This window comes from Elephas maximus, chromosome 3, assembly GCF_024166365.1.
Source record: "Elephas maximus indicus isolate mEleMax1 chromosome 3, mEleMax1 primary haplotype, whole genome shotgun sequence".
NCBI classification, from domain to species: Eukaryota; Metazoa; Chordata; class Mammalia; order Proboscidea; family Elephantidae; genus Elephas; species Elephas maximus.
In genome coordinates, this window is record NC_064821.1 from 38,661,362 (window position 1) to 38,674,882 (window position 13,521).

Genomic DNA, 13,521 nt, shown 5'->3' on the forward strand with positions numbered 1-13,521 from the left:
CGAGCCCTCCCACCAGACAGACTGCAGTGCCATAACTACACACACACACACACACACACACACTTTATTTCGTCCTCTTGCATCCCCTCTCCCCTTCCCCCCAGGCTGGTGGACAGCCCCCAGCCTTGGCAGGAGTGGTATTCGTCCAGCAGTGAATCCCCACTCCTGGCTCCTAAGTGAGCTGCACCCGCTGGGCCTCATAATCCTCCGGGATGGTGTCTGTGGAAAGGGGGTGTGGTGAGTGGGGGCTGGGGCCCACCTGGCCTCACCCTGCCCAAAGCAGTACCCTCCTTTCCTGTGCTCACCGTTGCAGCGGTAGCGTAGGTTGGCCCAGATGATGTTCTCCTGGGAGAAGCAGAAGACCCCCAGGCGGCCGCCCCGCATGGTGGTATCCAATACCACGTTGCTGTCGGCCACTAGCTCCGGGCCCTCATAGAATCGTACCCTGCCCGTGGGAGAGGGGAGGCATGAGGTGGGGCCTGGAAGAACCCTGCTCTCTGGGAGCCTCAGTGTTTCCGCCCTGGATAATGGGCCCATCCCCACTAGGCAGAGGCCTGCCAGCATCAGGGTGGGCAGAGCCCCAACCTGAGCTTCAGTTTCCCTATATGAAAAGGTCCTGCACAGGGTAGGTGCTGAACAGACCATCTGGACTTTATGGCAAGGCAGGGGGGGGATGGAGAAATACAGATAGGGTGAAACCTTTACCTTCCAGGGCAAAACCTACTTTGTGCACTCCAGAGCCAGGCACAGTTTAACAACACCATCATCGTTCCCATTTACAGAAGAAGAGATCTACGGCCCCAGAGGGCCCCCTCAGGGAGCAAGGCACTGCAGGGAGTGACATGGTCCATTTGCAGGGGTGGGGGTCCCCACCTGATGTAGCCCACTTGGGGCCGGTGCTGCAGGAACCAGCGGTAGGACGTCTTATCCTTCCAGCCAACATTGCGAGGGTCTTTCCACAGCAGCCGCACCTGCGAAGCTGTGTCCCCTGTGTGCCACAGCGCGTTCCTCAGCTGCTCCCCAGGGCCAGTGGTGGACTTCACAGCCTGTCACCGCACCGAGGACAGGGAGAGGGTCTCAGAGGGCATTCAGGCCAGCAGAGCCCTGCAAAGTCTTACACTACTCAAGGGGGAATAGGCTGAGAGCTGCAGCCCATGGAGGAGTGGGAGGTCCCAGGGGTGCTGGTGCTGGGGGCAGGGGGCCTAGATGGGGGACCCACAGGAGCCTCCTTGAGTACTAAATGGGGCTGCCGGTGGGTCATGGGCTGGTAGTTGCCTGGAGACTCATGAGAGAATTTGGGTGCTCCTAGACAGGTTCAAGTTCTGGGAGGATTTGGGGGGCCTGCAGGAAAATTTAGTGACCTTAGAAATTTGGGGGTCCATGAGGTGAACTGGAGTCTAGAGGATCTGGGAGATTTGCTGGAAGGTTTCGGGAATATATTGGGGCTGGGGAGCCTATAGGTGATACCTGGAGCCTAGAGAAAAGCCTGGAGTTTCTGTGAGAGGGTTTGGGGGCCCAAAGGAAGGTTGGGGGACCAGAGAAAGTATTTGAGGGCTTGTGGGAGGATTTGGGAAGATTAGGGTCTGTGGAAGGGTTCTGAGGACCACAGAACGATGCTGGGGGTCTCTACAGCCTTTGGAGACCGGTGGGGAGGAGGTGGACAAGTCCCTAGGAAGATTAGAGTGCTGGCGGAGACTCCAGGGAGGTCAGGGGTGGCGGAGGATAGCATTGTGGGAAGGTCCGGGGGTCCCCAGAGAGACAGGCACGGGCGCACCCCCAACCTTGAGCTGGATGCCCGGCTCGGCCACCGCACGGAAGGGGTTCGCCTGCCAGTATGTCTGCTCCATCTGCTTCCACATGACCACGTAGAAGCTGGAGCTGTCCTGGTACCCGAAGATGAGGCCCGCGTAGTCGTCGTCCGTGACCGTGTTCACGTGGAACGTGCCCTCAAAATCCACGCCATTGAAGGCCGTGTAACCTGGGGAGTGGAGAAGATAGGACTCCCGGACACCGGCCCACCCCTTCTGGTCCACGACCTCCTCAGATCCTACGGAGGCCCAGAACCGCCCACGGCACAGCCTCTCCAGGGGCCGGACAGCCTCCAGGCCCCAAGCCCAGACATGGACAAGCCCCCTAAACCTGACCCCGCCCACGCAGGCTTCGCCCATGGCCCCCACCTCCCCCGAGTCTATAGCTGTTCCTATATGGCCCCCCCCCCTTGGCGAAGACATGCCCCTCCTGGGCCCAAGCACGGTCCCGCCCCCAACAGCCTCCCCTGCCAGCATCTTACCAACAGCCAGGCCGGGGTCGCTGTTCATCGTCTGCACTATCTCCATCCCCTGGCGGGCCATGGGAGAAGGGAGTCAGGCCGTACCTCATGGCGCTCTGGGCTCCCTACCCCCATCCCCGCCCTCACCTGGTTGAGCACCACCCAGTTGGGGTCGATCTGCGCGTCGCCCTCAGGATCCAGCACCACCGTCTGGAAAGCCCGGAAGTCGGTAAGGGTGACCTCAGCGTTCTCAGGGCACACGTCGATCTTGTCCACCACCTTGTCAGCATCAAAGTCATCCTGGCAAGCGTCCCCAACGCCGTCGCCTGGGTAAGGCGGAAATGCCCTCAAGGTGGGCTCATGCCAGGCCCCGCCCACTGTGGCCCAGGCCACGCCCGCTGCCATCCACGAAACCACCCACTAGTTCCCAGGTTCTGCCCACACCAAAGGTCCGACCCATGCCCAGGCAGGGCGTGCCTACAAGGCCACGCCCATTCAAGGCTCCGCCCATGCTGGCACAGGTCCAGCCAACGTCCACCCAGGCCAAGCCCACCCGGGCCACGCCTCCACCGTTCCGTGCCCTACCGTTCGAGTCTTCCTGGCCTGGGTTGGGCACCACGCGGCAGTTGTCCCGACTGTCAGGGACCCCGTCATTATCGTCATCGTCATCACAGGCGTCTCCCTGGCCGTCGTGGTCTGAGTCTTCCTGGGCACTGTTAGGAACTGTAGGGCAGTTGTCTCGAGAGTCCTGGTGCCCATCCCCGTCCCTAGAGTGGGGGCACACAGGCAATGAGAACCCCAGAGGGCCGTGTCAGGGACCAAGTGGCATCACCCACACCTGGGTTCTACCCCCAGAACAGGACGGCTGCCTTACTGGTCTTGGTCGCTGTCACAAGCGTCTCCCACAAAGTCGTGGTCCACATCTCTCTGGGGAGGGGGAGGCCACAGTCAGGGCAGAGGGTCCCAGGACCCTCCCCCCACCACATATCAGAGCCAAGGCCATCCCCTGGGTGAAGGCGGACTGGGGCACTTATGTGGCAAGGGTAGAATGGTCTAACTTGGGTTCACCCAGGGTCTAACCCCGCTGGATGTATCGCCCCCACCTGGTCAGGGTTGCTCTTCTGGGGACAGTTGTCACAGGCATCTCCTATGCCATCACCATCGCTATCCTTCTGGTCTGTGTTGGGCACTCTGGGGCAGTTGTCCACTGTGTTGCGGATACCTGGGGAGATAGGGGGAGAGGCCAGGCCCCCGAGATCAGGGTGGGGCCAGGCTGACTCCAGCGGGGCAGGGGCAGGCGGCAGGTCATCTGAGGGGACAAAGCTTCCCTCGTCTCTGGCCTCCTATAACTGAAAAGTCACACCCAGAACGCGTGCCTGTCCCAGCCTCACAGGGGTTTAGGATGGCTAGGGGTGGGAGGTTTTTAGGGGTGGGAGGTGCAGTGGTCAGGGGTTCGGTCCTCACACGGGCAGCTCAGCTAGATCCCCACCCTCCCAGGAACGCACCCCCCCCGCCTCTATTTCTTCTTTTATAAAATCACCGCCTCCCTGGCTCTAAACCCCAGGCTCACCCCTAGATGCCCGCTAGCAGCGTTGGCACACTGACGACCTCCTCTTCCTCCAGCCCCTCTCCTCGGCTCTGCCCTACTCCGGCCGCTGCTCTCGTCTTCATGGACTGCCTTGGTCCAGACCCCCCTACCCAGGGGAGCTCACCCCTCCCCCAGACCCCGCCTTGCGCGCTCACGGTCGCCGTCAATGTCGTCGTCGCAGGCGTCGCCCCGGCCATCCTGATCCGTGTCCTTCTGGTCGTCGTTTTTCTGGGATCGGCAGTTGTCACATGCATCACCCCACTTGTCGCCGTCCGCGTTGCGCTGGTCTGGATTCCGCACCAGCGGGCAGTTGTCCTGGGGGATGGGGGCGGTTAGGGGGTCAACCGGCTGGGCAAAGTTCACCCCCCAGAGCCCGCGCCTCGCCGAGGCCCCACCCTAGGCCCCACCTTCTCGTTGGGAACCCCGTCCCCGTCAGCATCTGGGTCGCAGGCGTCTCCGATGCCGTCGCGGTCCACGTCCTCTTGCCCTGAATTGGGCACGGTGACACAGTTGTCCTGTGGGCGCAGGAAGACGGCATGAAGGGCGTGGCCAGAGGGAGCCCCGCCTGTGCTCCTGCCAGGCTACGCCCACCTCACGGTCCCGCCCCTGCCCTACCCCGCCCACCTTGCGGCAGTTGCGCTCTGGGCAGCGAAGCTTCTCGTCGGGGAAGCCGTCAAGGTCGGTGTCGCGGCCACAGAGGAGCCCGTTACCGGCCCAGCCGACTGCGCACTAGGGGATGGAGATGAACGGGTGCGCGTCCCCTCAGGGCTGCCCCCGCCCCCTTCGACACGCCCTCCCACGCCCGCTTAGGCCGCCCCCCAGCTCCGGGCCGCCCCTGGCCCCCGCCCCGCCCACACCCCTGCCGCCCCGCCCCCCCGTCCGCACTCACTACGCACGACCGAGAGCCGTCGCGCTCCAGGACGCAGTCGGCCTTCTCGTGGCATGGACTGGGCGTGCCGTCCGGGCAGAAGCGCTGCGGACGCCGCTGACAGCCGGACTCCTGGTCACCCACGAAGCCGGGCTGGCACGGCCCGCACTGGAAGGAGCCCTGCGCGAGGCCGCAAGCGGTCAGCGCGGGCCACAGGCTCTCCCACCCCGTCCCTATCCCCGTTCCCCAGCCACACCGGACTCACTCGCGTGTTGACGCACACAGAGTTGGGGACGCAGTTATGCTGTCCAGTCTCACACTCGTTAATGTCCGTGCACACCTGGGAGGGGAGACGCAGAGGTCACCGCCCACTCAGACACCCCACCCTCCCACCACTCCGCTCCTCCTAATTCCTCTCCGCCCCCCAGACCTTAGTCTCCTCCTCCTCCCTGTAGCTTTGGGGCTGGGAAGAGGTACTGGGGCTGATGGACTTGTTTACTGAACGAAAAGGGCCCCCTTCCTCCTGCATAAGTTGGGACTGGCGCCCCCGCGCCCCTCACCTGCTTGTTGGCTTTCGCGAAGGCCAGCCCCACGCCCTCGTGTGCGGCGCCGCTGTACCCGGGCGGGCAGGCCTCACAGCGGAAGCCGGGGCTGGTGTTGATGCAGCGGACGCGGGGGAAACAGGGGTGGGCGTTACACTGCGGACGGAGGGGTTGCAGGGGGTCAGAGCGCGGCGCCTCGGAACTTCCCAGGCGTGAACTCAGACATCTCAAAGGTCTTCAGTCTGGACTTGCAGGGGTCCATGGGATGGGCAGGGGCGCCATGGAGGCGGGGGTGGCGGAGGCAGTTTTCCCAGGGATCAGACCTGCCTTTGCTTAGTTGGGGAGGGCACTCCTGGAGGGGGGCTGCTCCCAGACCTGGTGGGCAGGGTGCTCATGGGCGGGGGAAGGGACTTCGGTGGCGGGCGTCCCCAGCGGCGGGAGGGAGTGGTCGTTGGAGACGCCGAATCCGTTGGTTGGGGGTTGGTCGGGACCGAAAACCGCCGGAGGTGGGAGGGTTGTCGGGGCGTGAGCCCCTGGGCAGTGAGGGAGATCGTGGGGGCGGAATCACCCCGGCGGTAGGGGGGGCGTCGTCAGGGCCCGCACCCTCAAGAGGTGAAGGGGGTTGTCTAGGCGGAATCACCCCAGCGGCAGGGGTGTCGTCGTCGAGGGGGACACCCCCAGGAGGTGAAGGGGTTCGTTGGGGTTCCGCCCCAGCGGTAGGGGGGTCGTCAGAGCGGGGATCCTCGGCAGTGGAGGGGGTCGTGGAAGTGGGGGCCGCCAGCGGTGGAGGGGGCGTCCGGGCGAGGGGGGGTGTCGGGGACGGGCGCACCTCGTTGACGTCTGCGCAGTGCGAGCCGTTGCCGGTGAAGCCCTCAGGGCAGGGGCCACATCGCGCGCCGCTCGACGTCTCCGTGCAGACCACGCCCGGGAAGCAGAAGCCAGGTGCACATTGGGGCAGGGGCCGCATGCTTAGGCCGGGAGTGTGCGCCGACTGCATCCCTGCGTAGGGTGGGAGGGGGGCAGGACCGGACGGTCAGGACCACACCCCGGGAGTGGGCAGTGAGTCAGGACTACTCCGGGAGGGGCAGGATGGGCAAGGGGCGGGGCATGGCGATGAGGACCCCCACCCTGGGAAGGGGGAGGGGGAGTGGGGTGGAATCAGGATCCCACCCCGGGGGCGGGGCAAGTTGACAAGACCACACCCCAGGGACGGGGTGGGTGATCAGGACCTCTCCCCGGGGGCGGGGCGGGCAGGACCACCAGAGTAGGGGGTGGGTAGCCAGGACCCCACCCCAGCGGCAGGGGAGACCCCGGCTCCACTCTTGGCCTTCTGGGTGTCTCCTAGCCCCCCTCACCACATTCCCGCGCCGCTCCTTTTCCCCTACTTTGCCTCTCCCCACGGTGTGTCTCTCCACTTCCCTGCATCTCTGCGCGGTCTCTGTGTCTCCCACAGTCTGTCTCTCCCCGTCTCTGTCTTTCCCTCCTTGTCAGTCCCTCGGTCTTTCGCTCTGTCTCCTTTTCTGTCTCTCTCCCCCCTTCTCTCTCCTGCCCGCCCCGCGGCGCTCACCGCACGCGTCACACTCCATCACCGTGTTTTTCAGGAACGTGATCTCCTTGACCTGCGGGGACGGGGGCTATCAGCGGGGGCTCCTTCCCATCCCTCGGGGCCCCTTCCGGGCTCCCCCAGTTCCTCCCCTTGGACCTCCTTTCCACAGACCGCCTTGCTTCTCCCCCCCCCCCCACCATGTTCTCTCACTTCCCGGGACTCCCTCCGCTTCCCCTGGTCCCCTCACCCCCTTTCTCTAACCCCCTTGCCTCACCCCGTTTACACACCTCCCTCCCCTAGACTCCTCTCCCTTCCCCCCCAACCCTGGCTGCGACCCGGGCCCCGACCCCCACCCGCACCTGCTGCCGCAGCAGTTCCCGCACGTCCTGCAGAGCCGCGTTGGTCTCCTGGAGCTCCCGTAGCATCTGCGGGGCCAGGTCTGCGTCTGCGACGTCAGGGGGCGCTGGTGGGGCGTCGGGGTGCGGAGACTCCCGCCGCCTTCACCACCGCCCCGGGGACCTGTGATTCTCACTCTGCTCCTCTGGTTCGCCACAGAACTCAGGGCTCCCGCCCCCCGACACCTGCTTTCTCTGCCCTTGAGCGCCCCAGCGAACAGCCCGCAAGCCCCCAGGAAATCCGCCCTTCGGTCTCCCGCAGGCCTGCCCCCCGTCCCCTCGGGGCGAGCGCGGCTTACCCAGCTGGACCTGGCCCTGGCCTGACGCGACGAGGGTGCCCAGGGCGAGCAAGAAAACGCAGGCGGTGGCATGGGCCATAGCGGAGCTCTGGGTCGGTGGCGCAGCTCTGCCACCCACGAGGCCGCAGGGCTTATTTATCCAGCGGCGCCCGGGGACGGCCCACCGGCGGCCCAGCCCAGCCCAAGGTAAACAGACGGGCGGGGTGCCGCTGGCCTCTGCGTTCAACGTCCAGCCCGCCTGCCAGGCGGCGAACCAGGCTCAGGGCTGAACCGGGAAACTGACTCAGGGGGCCTGTGAGGGGGGGCGGTGAATGGGGAAGTCAGGCGGGACCACCCCTCCAGTCCTCCCGCTCATTTATTGAGCGTTTGCTGTGTGCCAAGCCTGGGGCACAGCTGGAAGCCAGGCTGTCCCCATGGTGGCTCCCACAGCTCACACCTGGGGAAACAGAGTCACAGTGACTGGATACAGGCTTTGGGGTCAGACTTTATAGGATCAGGCAGACCCACCCTCTGCACCCTCCTGACTTGCTTCTAAACCAGGCAAGTGGGCCAATGACTTGGCTCAGTGCCTCAGTTTCCCACCATGTGCAATGGGGCAGTAAATATTGTTGGTAATGATGTTAATGATTAGAGGGAAATGATGAGGGCAGAGGTGTGAGAACAGGGACTCTCAGTGTTCCTCTACAGGTCCTGGTTCCCTTGGCGATGGCAGCTGAGACCCCTGCCCACTCTGCTACACTTTTCCCTCCTTGAAGTTCTCCAGATGGGATGGAGAGAGGAGTCTGGTGGCCCATGCACCCGAAGCCCACCCTTATCTGTGCCTCAGTTTCCTGATCTGTGCAATGGGATGTTAGTGCCCCGCTGGGGGTGAGCCCCCCTCCAGAGGGGATGGAATTAAGGGCTCCAGTGGAGGAGCTCCAAGAGGGGGCCCAGGGCTCATGTTTGTTGAGGCTGCACCATACCTTCGGAGCTGAGCTCCAGCTGCTGTGGGAACAGCCTGTAGTACAAATAAAAATTGCTGTTAATCAGGAAAATAGTCCCTTCCAGACCAGCAGCGCTTTGGAGCTCCTACAAAACACCTGGGATTCCTTCCATGAGTCGGTTAACCCTCACTGACCCAGCCCTCCAGCACTCACTGCTTCTGTTCTATAGACAGGGAAACTGAGGCCCAGTGAGAGGAAGAACCTGACTTATGACCACTTTGCAGGACAAGGGTAAAGCTAGAGTCATAGCCAGATCTATTCTTCAGAGGTTGCAGAGAAGTCCCTGAGGGCTTCCTGGAGGCAGTGACAGTGGAAACATGAAAGGGAAGACTCAGGTCAGTAGAGGGAAAAGGGCAGAGGGAAGCTCTTGGGTAAAGGCTTGGAGGTGGGGACATTTTGGGCGCATTCATTGTTTTTTACAGGTGTGTCTTGAGCACATACTATGTGTAATGACCCACCATTACAATTAGTGTAATATAGTTATAAATCTTGACCCCCTTCACCAGAGCATTTAACTCCATCTCATGATGGGCACTGGGGACACAACATGAACAAGCCAGACCCGCTGCCCTTCCCTGATGAGACGCCCAGTCTGATGATGAGGCAGCTACGTAATCAGACAGCGACAACACAGAGATATCAGAGCTTTGATGGAGGATGCACAGTCAGCTGTGGGAGCTCTGAGGAGGTGCTTGACCCAGACTGGAGGTGGGGAGCAGTGAGGGTAGGCTTCCCAGAGAAGGAGGGGACACTAACACTGAGACCTGGAAGATGAGAAGGACATACTGAGCAGAGAGATGGCGGAAAGATGTTCCAGGTCGAGGGGAACAGCAGAAGCAAAAGCCCTGAGGTAGGAATGAGCCGAAATATGTCAGCAGCTCATTGCAGTGCTATTCACAATAGCCAAAAGGTGGACACAACCCAAGTATCCGTCAACACATGAATCGAGAAGCACAATGTGGTCCATTCGTGGAATGTCACTCAGCCGTAAAGATAAATGAAGTCCTGATACATTCTATAATAGCGATGAATCTCAAAAATGTTATACTCAGGAAAGTAAGACACAAACACAAAAGGACAGATATTGTATGATCCCGCTTATGTAATATATCTAGAATAGGCCAGTGCATAGGCAAAGTTTATTAGTGATTACCAGGGGCTAGGGGAAGGGAAAATGGAAGGTTATTACTTAAGTTTCTATTTCACGCAAACCAAACCCACTGTCATCGAGTCGATTTCGACTCGTAGCGACCCTATAGGACAGAGTAAAACTGCCCCTATGGTTTCCAAGGCTATAAATCTTTACAGGTGCAGCCTGTGGCTGATGGATTCAAACTGCCAACCTTTCTGGTTAGCAACCAAGCGCTTTAACCACCGCACCACCATTTGAAAATGGATAGTGGTGAATGTAATTAATGTCACCAAATTATACATTTAAAAATGGTGAAAGAGCCTAGGAAGACAGGCCTGGCGATCTAGTTCTGAGAGGTCACAGCCTTGAAAGTTCTATGGAGCAGTTCTACTCGGCGCACATGAAGTCATCATGAGTCAGAATTGACTCAGTGGCAACTAGCAACAACAACAAAAAAGGTATATAAAAATGGTTAAAATGGCCAAAATTTTGTTACATGTATTTACTAGAATTAAAAAAAAGAAAAAAAGGGATGTTGGGGTGGTGAGAGCTTGAGGTTCAAGGATAATCAGGAAATGGATTATGGAAGGGCAGTGCCAGTGGTATGGGGCTCAGGTATCTTCTGAGGGCAATGGGGAGCCACAGACGATGAGTGAGCAGGGACAAGCCTTCAGGAGAGGCCAGGTGGCTGTAGCCAGCCCTGGCCCGGGCACTTCCTGCAAAGCCCGTGCCCCGACAGTGCCTGCCCTGCCTGCTGCCTGTGGCCGGGCCATGAGCTCACCTCCTGTTTTCCTTGGCATCTGGCTCACCTGAGGGCCGCTCCCGGCTGGTGCTGGAATTCTCGGGAAAACCACAGCTCGGGGCAGGGCTGGTGTGTAGCTCGTGTATCTGGGACAAGGGCATATGGAAGCCAGGCCCTTGCCACAGGCCCAGCACAGGGCTGGGGCTTTGACACACGTGGCCCCATCTGTGGCTGGGCCATGGGGAGATGCAGGGAAGGGCATTCCAGGCAGAGGAAACAGCAAAGGCGGAGGCCCTGAGGATGCCCCAGTGTGCACATTAGACAAGGGAGGCCCAGAGAAGGGCAGCTCTGGTTTCACACTCCTGCTCCCTGAAACCCACCAGTCATCATCCTGAAACCCCCCTTCCAGGAACCAGGCCCCTTCTTCCTGCACACATCACGCCAGCCTCACATTAGAGAATAGCTCCTGCTGGGTGCCTTTCTGTGCCTGTGTACACGCTGTTCCTGATACCTAGAATACCCTCCTTCAACCTTCAAGGCCCCACTCCAATGCCCCCTCCACCAGGGAGCCCTCCCTGACCCCCCTGGGCAGGGCTGAGGGACTGATGCCCTTGTGACTGGTCCCCTGGGATCCCTGGAGACCCCCAACTGAGTGTTCCTGGTAGAGGAGGTTGGGATGGGGTGACCCTCCAGTTCAGCCGTGTGTGCCCTGTCGTTACCAGCTTGGGAGCCCCTGGGAAGGTGGGAGGGCTTGGTGAGCCGTGGCCTACAGTTAGTTAGGGTAACATCATTATCATTCCTTACACTTAATGTAACACTGCTACTGTTAATAAGACCAGCATCAGCCACCACTGTACTTTATACAGCATTCAAGGCCTGGCCTGGACCACACAACCTAGGCTTGAATCTAGCCAGGCATAGCCTTGCTGTGTGACCTAGGGCGAGTTGCTTGACCTCTCTGTGTCTGCTTGCCTATCAAATGGGAGTGAGAATTTCAGAGAAGATTGAGTTAACATGTGCGAAGTACTTGGCCCACTGTCAGCCTCATCAAAGAATATGTAGCTTATACAACACCTTAGGAGTCCCTGGGTGGCACAAATGGTTATGTACTTGATGACTAGTCCAAAGGTTGGCAGTTTGAACCCACCCAGAGGTGCCTCTGAGGACAGGCCTGGCAATCTGCTTCTAAAAGGTCACAGCCTTGAAAACCCTATGGAACAGTTTTACTCTGCATACATGGGGCCACCATGAGTCAGAATCACTTTACGGCAACTAACAGCAATGGCGATTTACACCTTGGATTATTCTTACTCTCATTGTACTCAGAGAGGGGACGCAAAGGCCCAAGGTCACCTAACAGGATTTGAACCCAGAATGTGGGAACCCCAAGCCCTAAACACCCTTTCCCACCCTTGACCATGGAGTCTGGGAGGGAGATGCTGCTCGGGGCCTCCTAGCCTAAGCCTTCTCTCCGCCAGCCCCCCTTCGCATCACACCAGGCCTAGTGGTTCCCGGAGCTGTGCCAGGCTGGGGCAGAGGGGCTGGTCCTGGCAGGACAGTGCCCTGGGCCCCCAGCCCGGCTGAAGTGTTTCTGGCAGAGGCCTGCTGGGCCAGGAGACGTGTGGGCGCCCGCTGCCTGCCTGCTGCCCAGCCACCTCCCCTCGTGAATCCAGAGGGAAAGTATGTCGGGAAGGCCAGCCTGCCCCGCCCTAGGCAGGCCAGTTGCAGCCAGTGGGCCTGGGGAATCCATCAGAGGGGCCAGGGAGGGCAGCCTAGCCAGGCTGCATGCTTAACCAGGGAGCCCAAATTCCCCTGCCTTTGACACCCCAGTTGGACCCATCTCTCCAGGAGAACCAAGTCAGGGTGTGAGTGAGGGATACTGGGGCTGCAGCGTGACCTTTGGCGGGCCCCACCTTCTCTTCCACCCTCCGTTTGCCCCTGACCCCATTGAGTCTTAGGCTCACATCTGGGTGATGAGAACAGGTGAAGAAAGATAACAATAAATACAATTTATTGAGCAAATGCCAAATGCTCAACGCCCTGACATTCGACTTTTTTGGGATTTCCCGTCCCGTCCTCATCAGGCTCCGGGAGACAACAGGGCACAGGGATCAAGGCCTTGGTCTTCGGCATTGTCAGGCCCGATTTCATATGCCAGCGCTGCTGTGGGACCTGAGGCAATGGTTGAACCTCTCTGTGCTTCAGTCTCCTCCCCCCGCTTTTTTTTTTTTTGGTCACCTTTGAAAGTTTATTGTAATGTTGTGTTAACTTCTCAAGGTTGCTTCACAATTAGGCTTCAAGAAAGGAAGAACTTCAGGAGAAACCTGGAAAAAAAAAAAAAAAAACAGTTGCTTTTGAGTCCACTCTGACTCCTGGGGAGCGCGTGTGTGTCAGAGCAGAACTCTGTTCCACAGGGTTTTCAATGGCTGATTTTTCAGAAGTCGGTCGCTAGGCCTTTCTTTTGAGGCACCTTGGGGTGGACTTGAACCACCAACCTTTTGGTTAGCAGCCGAGCACGTTCACTGTTTGCACCACCCAGGGACTTCACAGCATTCAAGAGGTGCTGACTTTTAAGGACGACGCGACACCAGACACACAGTCGTCATCCTCCTGGTGTCCCAAGAATAATTGCAGCAGGACACACGGACGCCCTCCCCTTCTCTCTTTTCCTCCCGTATTTAATGAGATTTTTGTAGGTCAGAACAAAACAAACTCATGTCTGTTAGGAGGAGGAGGTGCCTGTGGGGAGAACTGTAGAAGTTCTGTTCTCTCCCTCTTCTCTGTCTCTCTTTCCCCTCTTCTAATGAAGGAAAAAAAAAAGTGGAAATGCCAATTTTATGCACCATTTAACAGTAGCAGTAGAATCCAAGATGCAAGTGGGCAGGATGGCACAGCCCCTACCTCTTAGGGACCTTGTAAGAACAGAATGAATTAACAGCACAGGCAAGGGCTGAACCCTCAGTCAATGTTGGTTATTGGTAACGTCCCCACTTTACAGATGGGCAGACTGAGACTTGGAGAGTCAGGTCTGTCTGCCTTCTTGATTTGGGCACTGGATGGTTAGAGGGGAAGGCAGCTCCCGGAAGGCCCATAGATTGGCCGCAGGGAGAGAGCGGGTCTTCCACTCAGGGTTCTGGGTGTGGGGGGTGGTCAAGAG

The 13,521-nt window shown here is 59.6% G+C and overlaps 2 protein-coding genes across 2 annotated transcripts in view; both read right to left on the reverse strand.

Moving 5' to 3' along the window:
- FKBP8 (FKBP prolyl isomerase 8) overlaps window positions 1-13,521 on the reverse strand; it is a 281,109-nt gene that overhangs the window by 180,928 nt on the left and 86,660 nt on the right. The window lies entirely within an intron of this gene.
- COMP (cartilage oligomeric matrix protein) lies at window positions 57-7,601 on the reverse strand. The gene is made up of 19 exons (XM_049877470.1): window positions 7,508-7,601; window positions 7,173-7,258; window positions 6,835-6,886; window positions 6,097-6,266; window positions 5,286-5,423; window positions 4,991-5,065; window positions 4,747-4,905; window positions 4,482-4,586; window positions 4,265-4,372; window positions 4,013-4,172; window positions 3,373-3,491; window positions 3,144-3,196; window positions 2,855-3,036; window positions 2,417-2,595; window positions 2,291-2,339; window positions 1,782-1,978; window positions 874-1,046; window positions 306-445; window positions 57-219 (listed from the first exon to the last, which is right to left on the reverse strand). The coding sequence occupies exons 1-19, from the start codon at window positions 7,584-7,586 to the stop codon at window positions 173-175; spliced, it is 2,271 nt and encodes a 756-aa protein (XP_049733427.1). The 5' UTR covers window positions 7,587-7,601; the 3' UTR covers window positions 57-172.

Coding starts and splice junctions, on each gene's coding strand:
- COMP (XM_049877470.1), bottom strand. CDS start 7,586: ATGGCCCATGCCACCGCCTGCGTTTTCTTGCTCGCCCTGGGCACCCTC. Junction 6,887..7,172: donor GGGAACTGCTGCGGCAGCAG/GTGCGGGTGGGG, acceptor CCGTCCCCGCAG/GTCAAGGAGATCACGTTCCT. Junction 4,587..4,746: donor ACGGCTCTCGGTCGTGCGTA/GTGAGTGCGGAC, acceptor TCCATCCCCTAG/TGCGCAGTCGGCTGGGCCGG.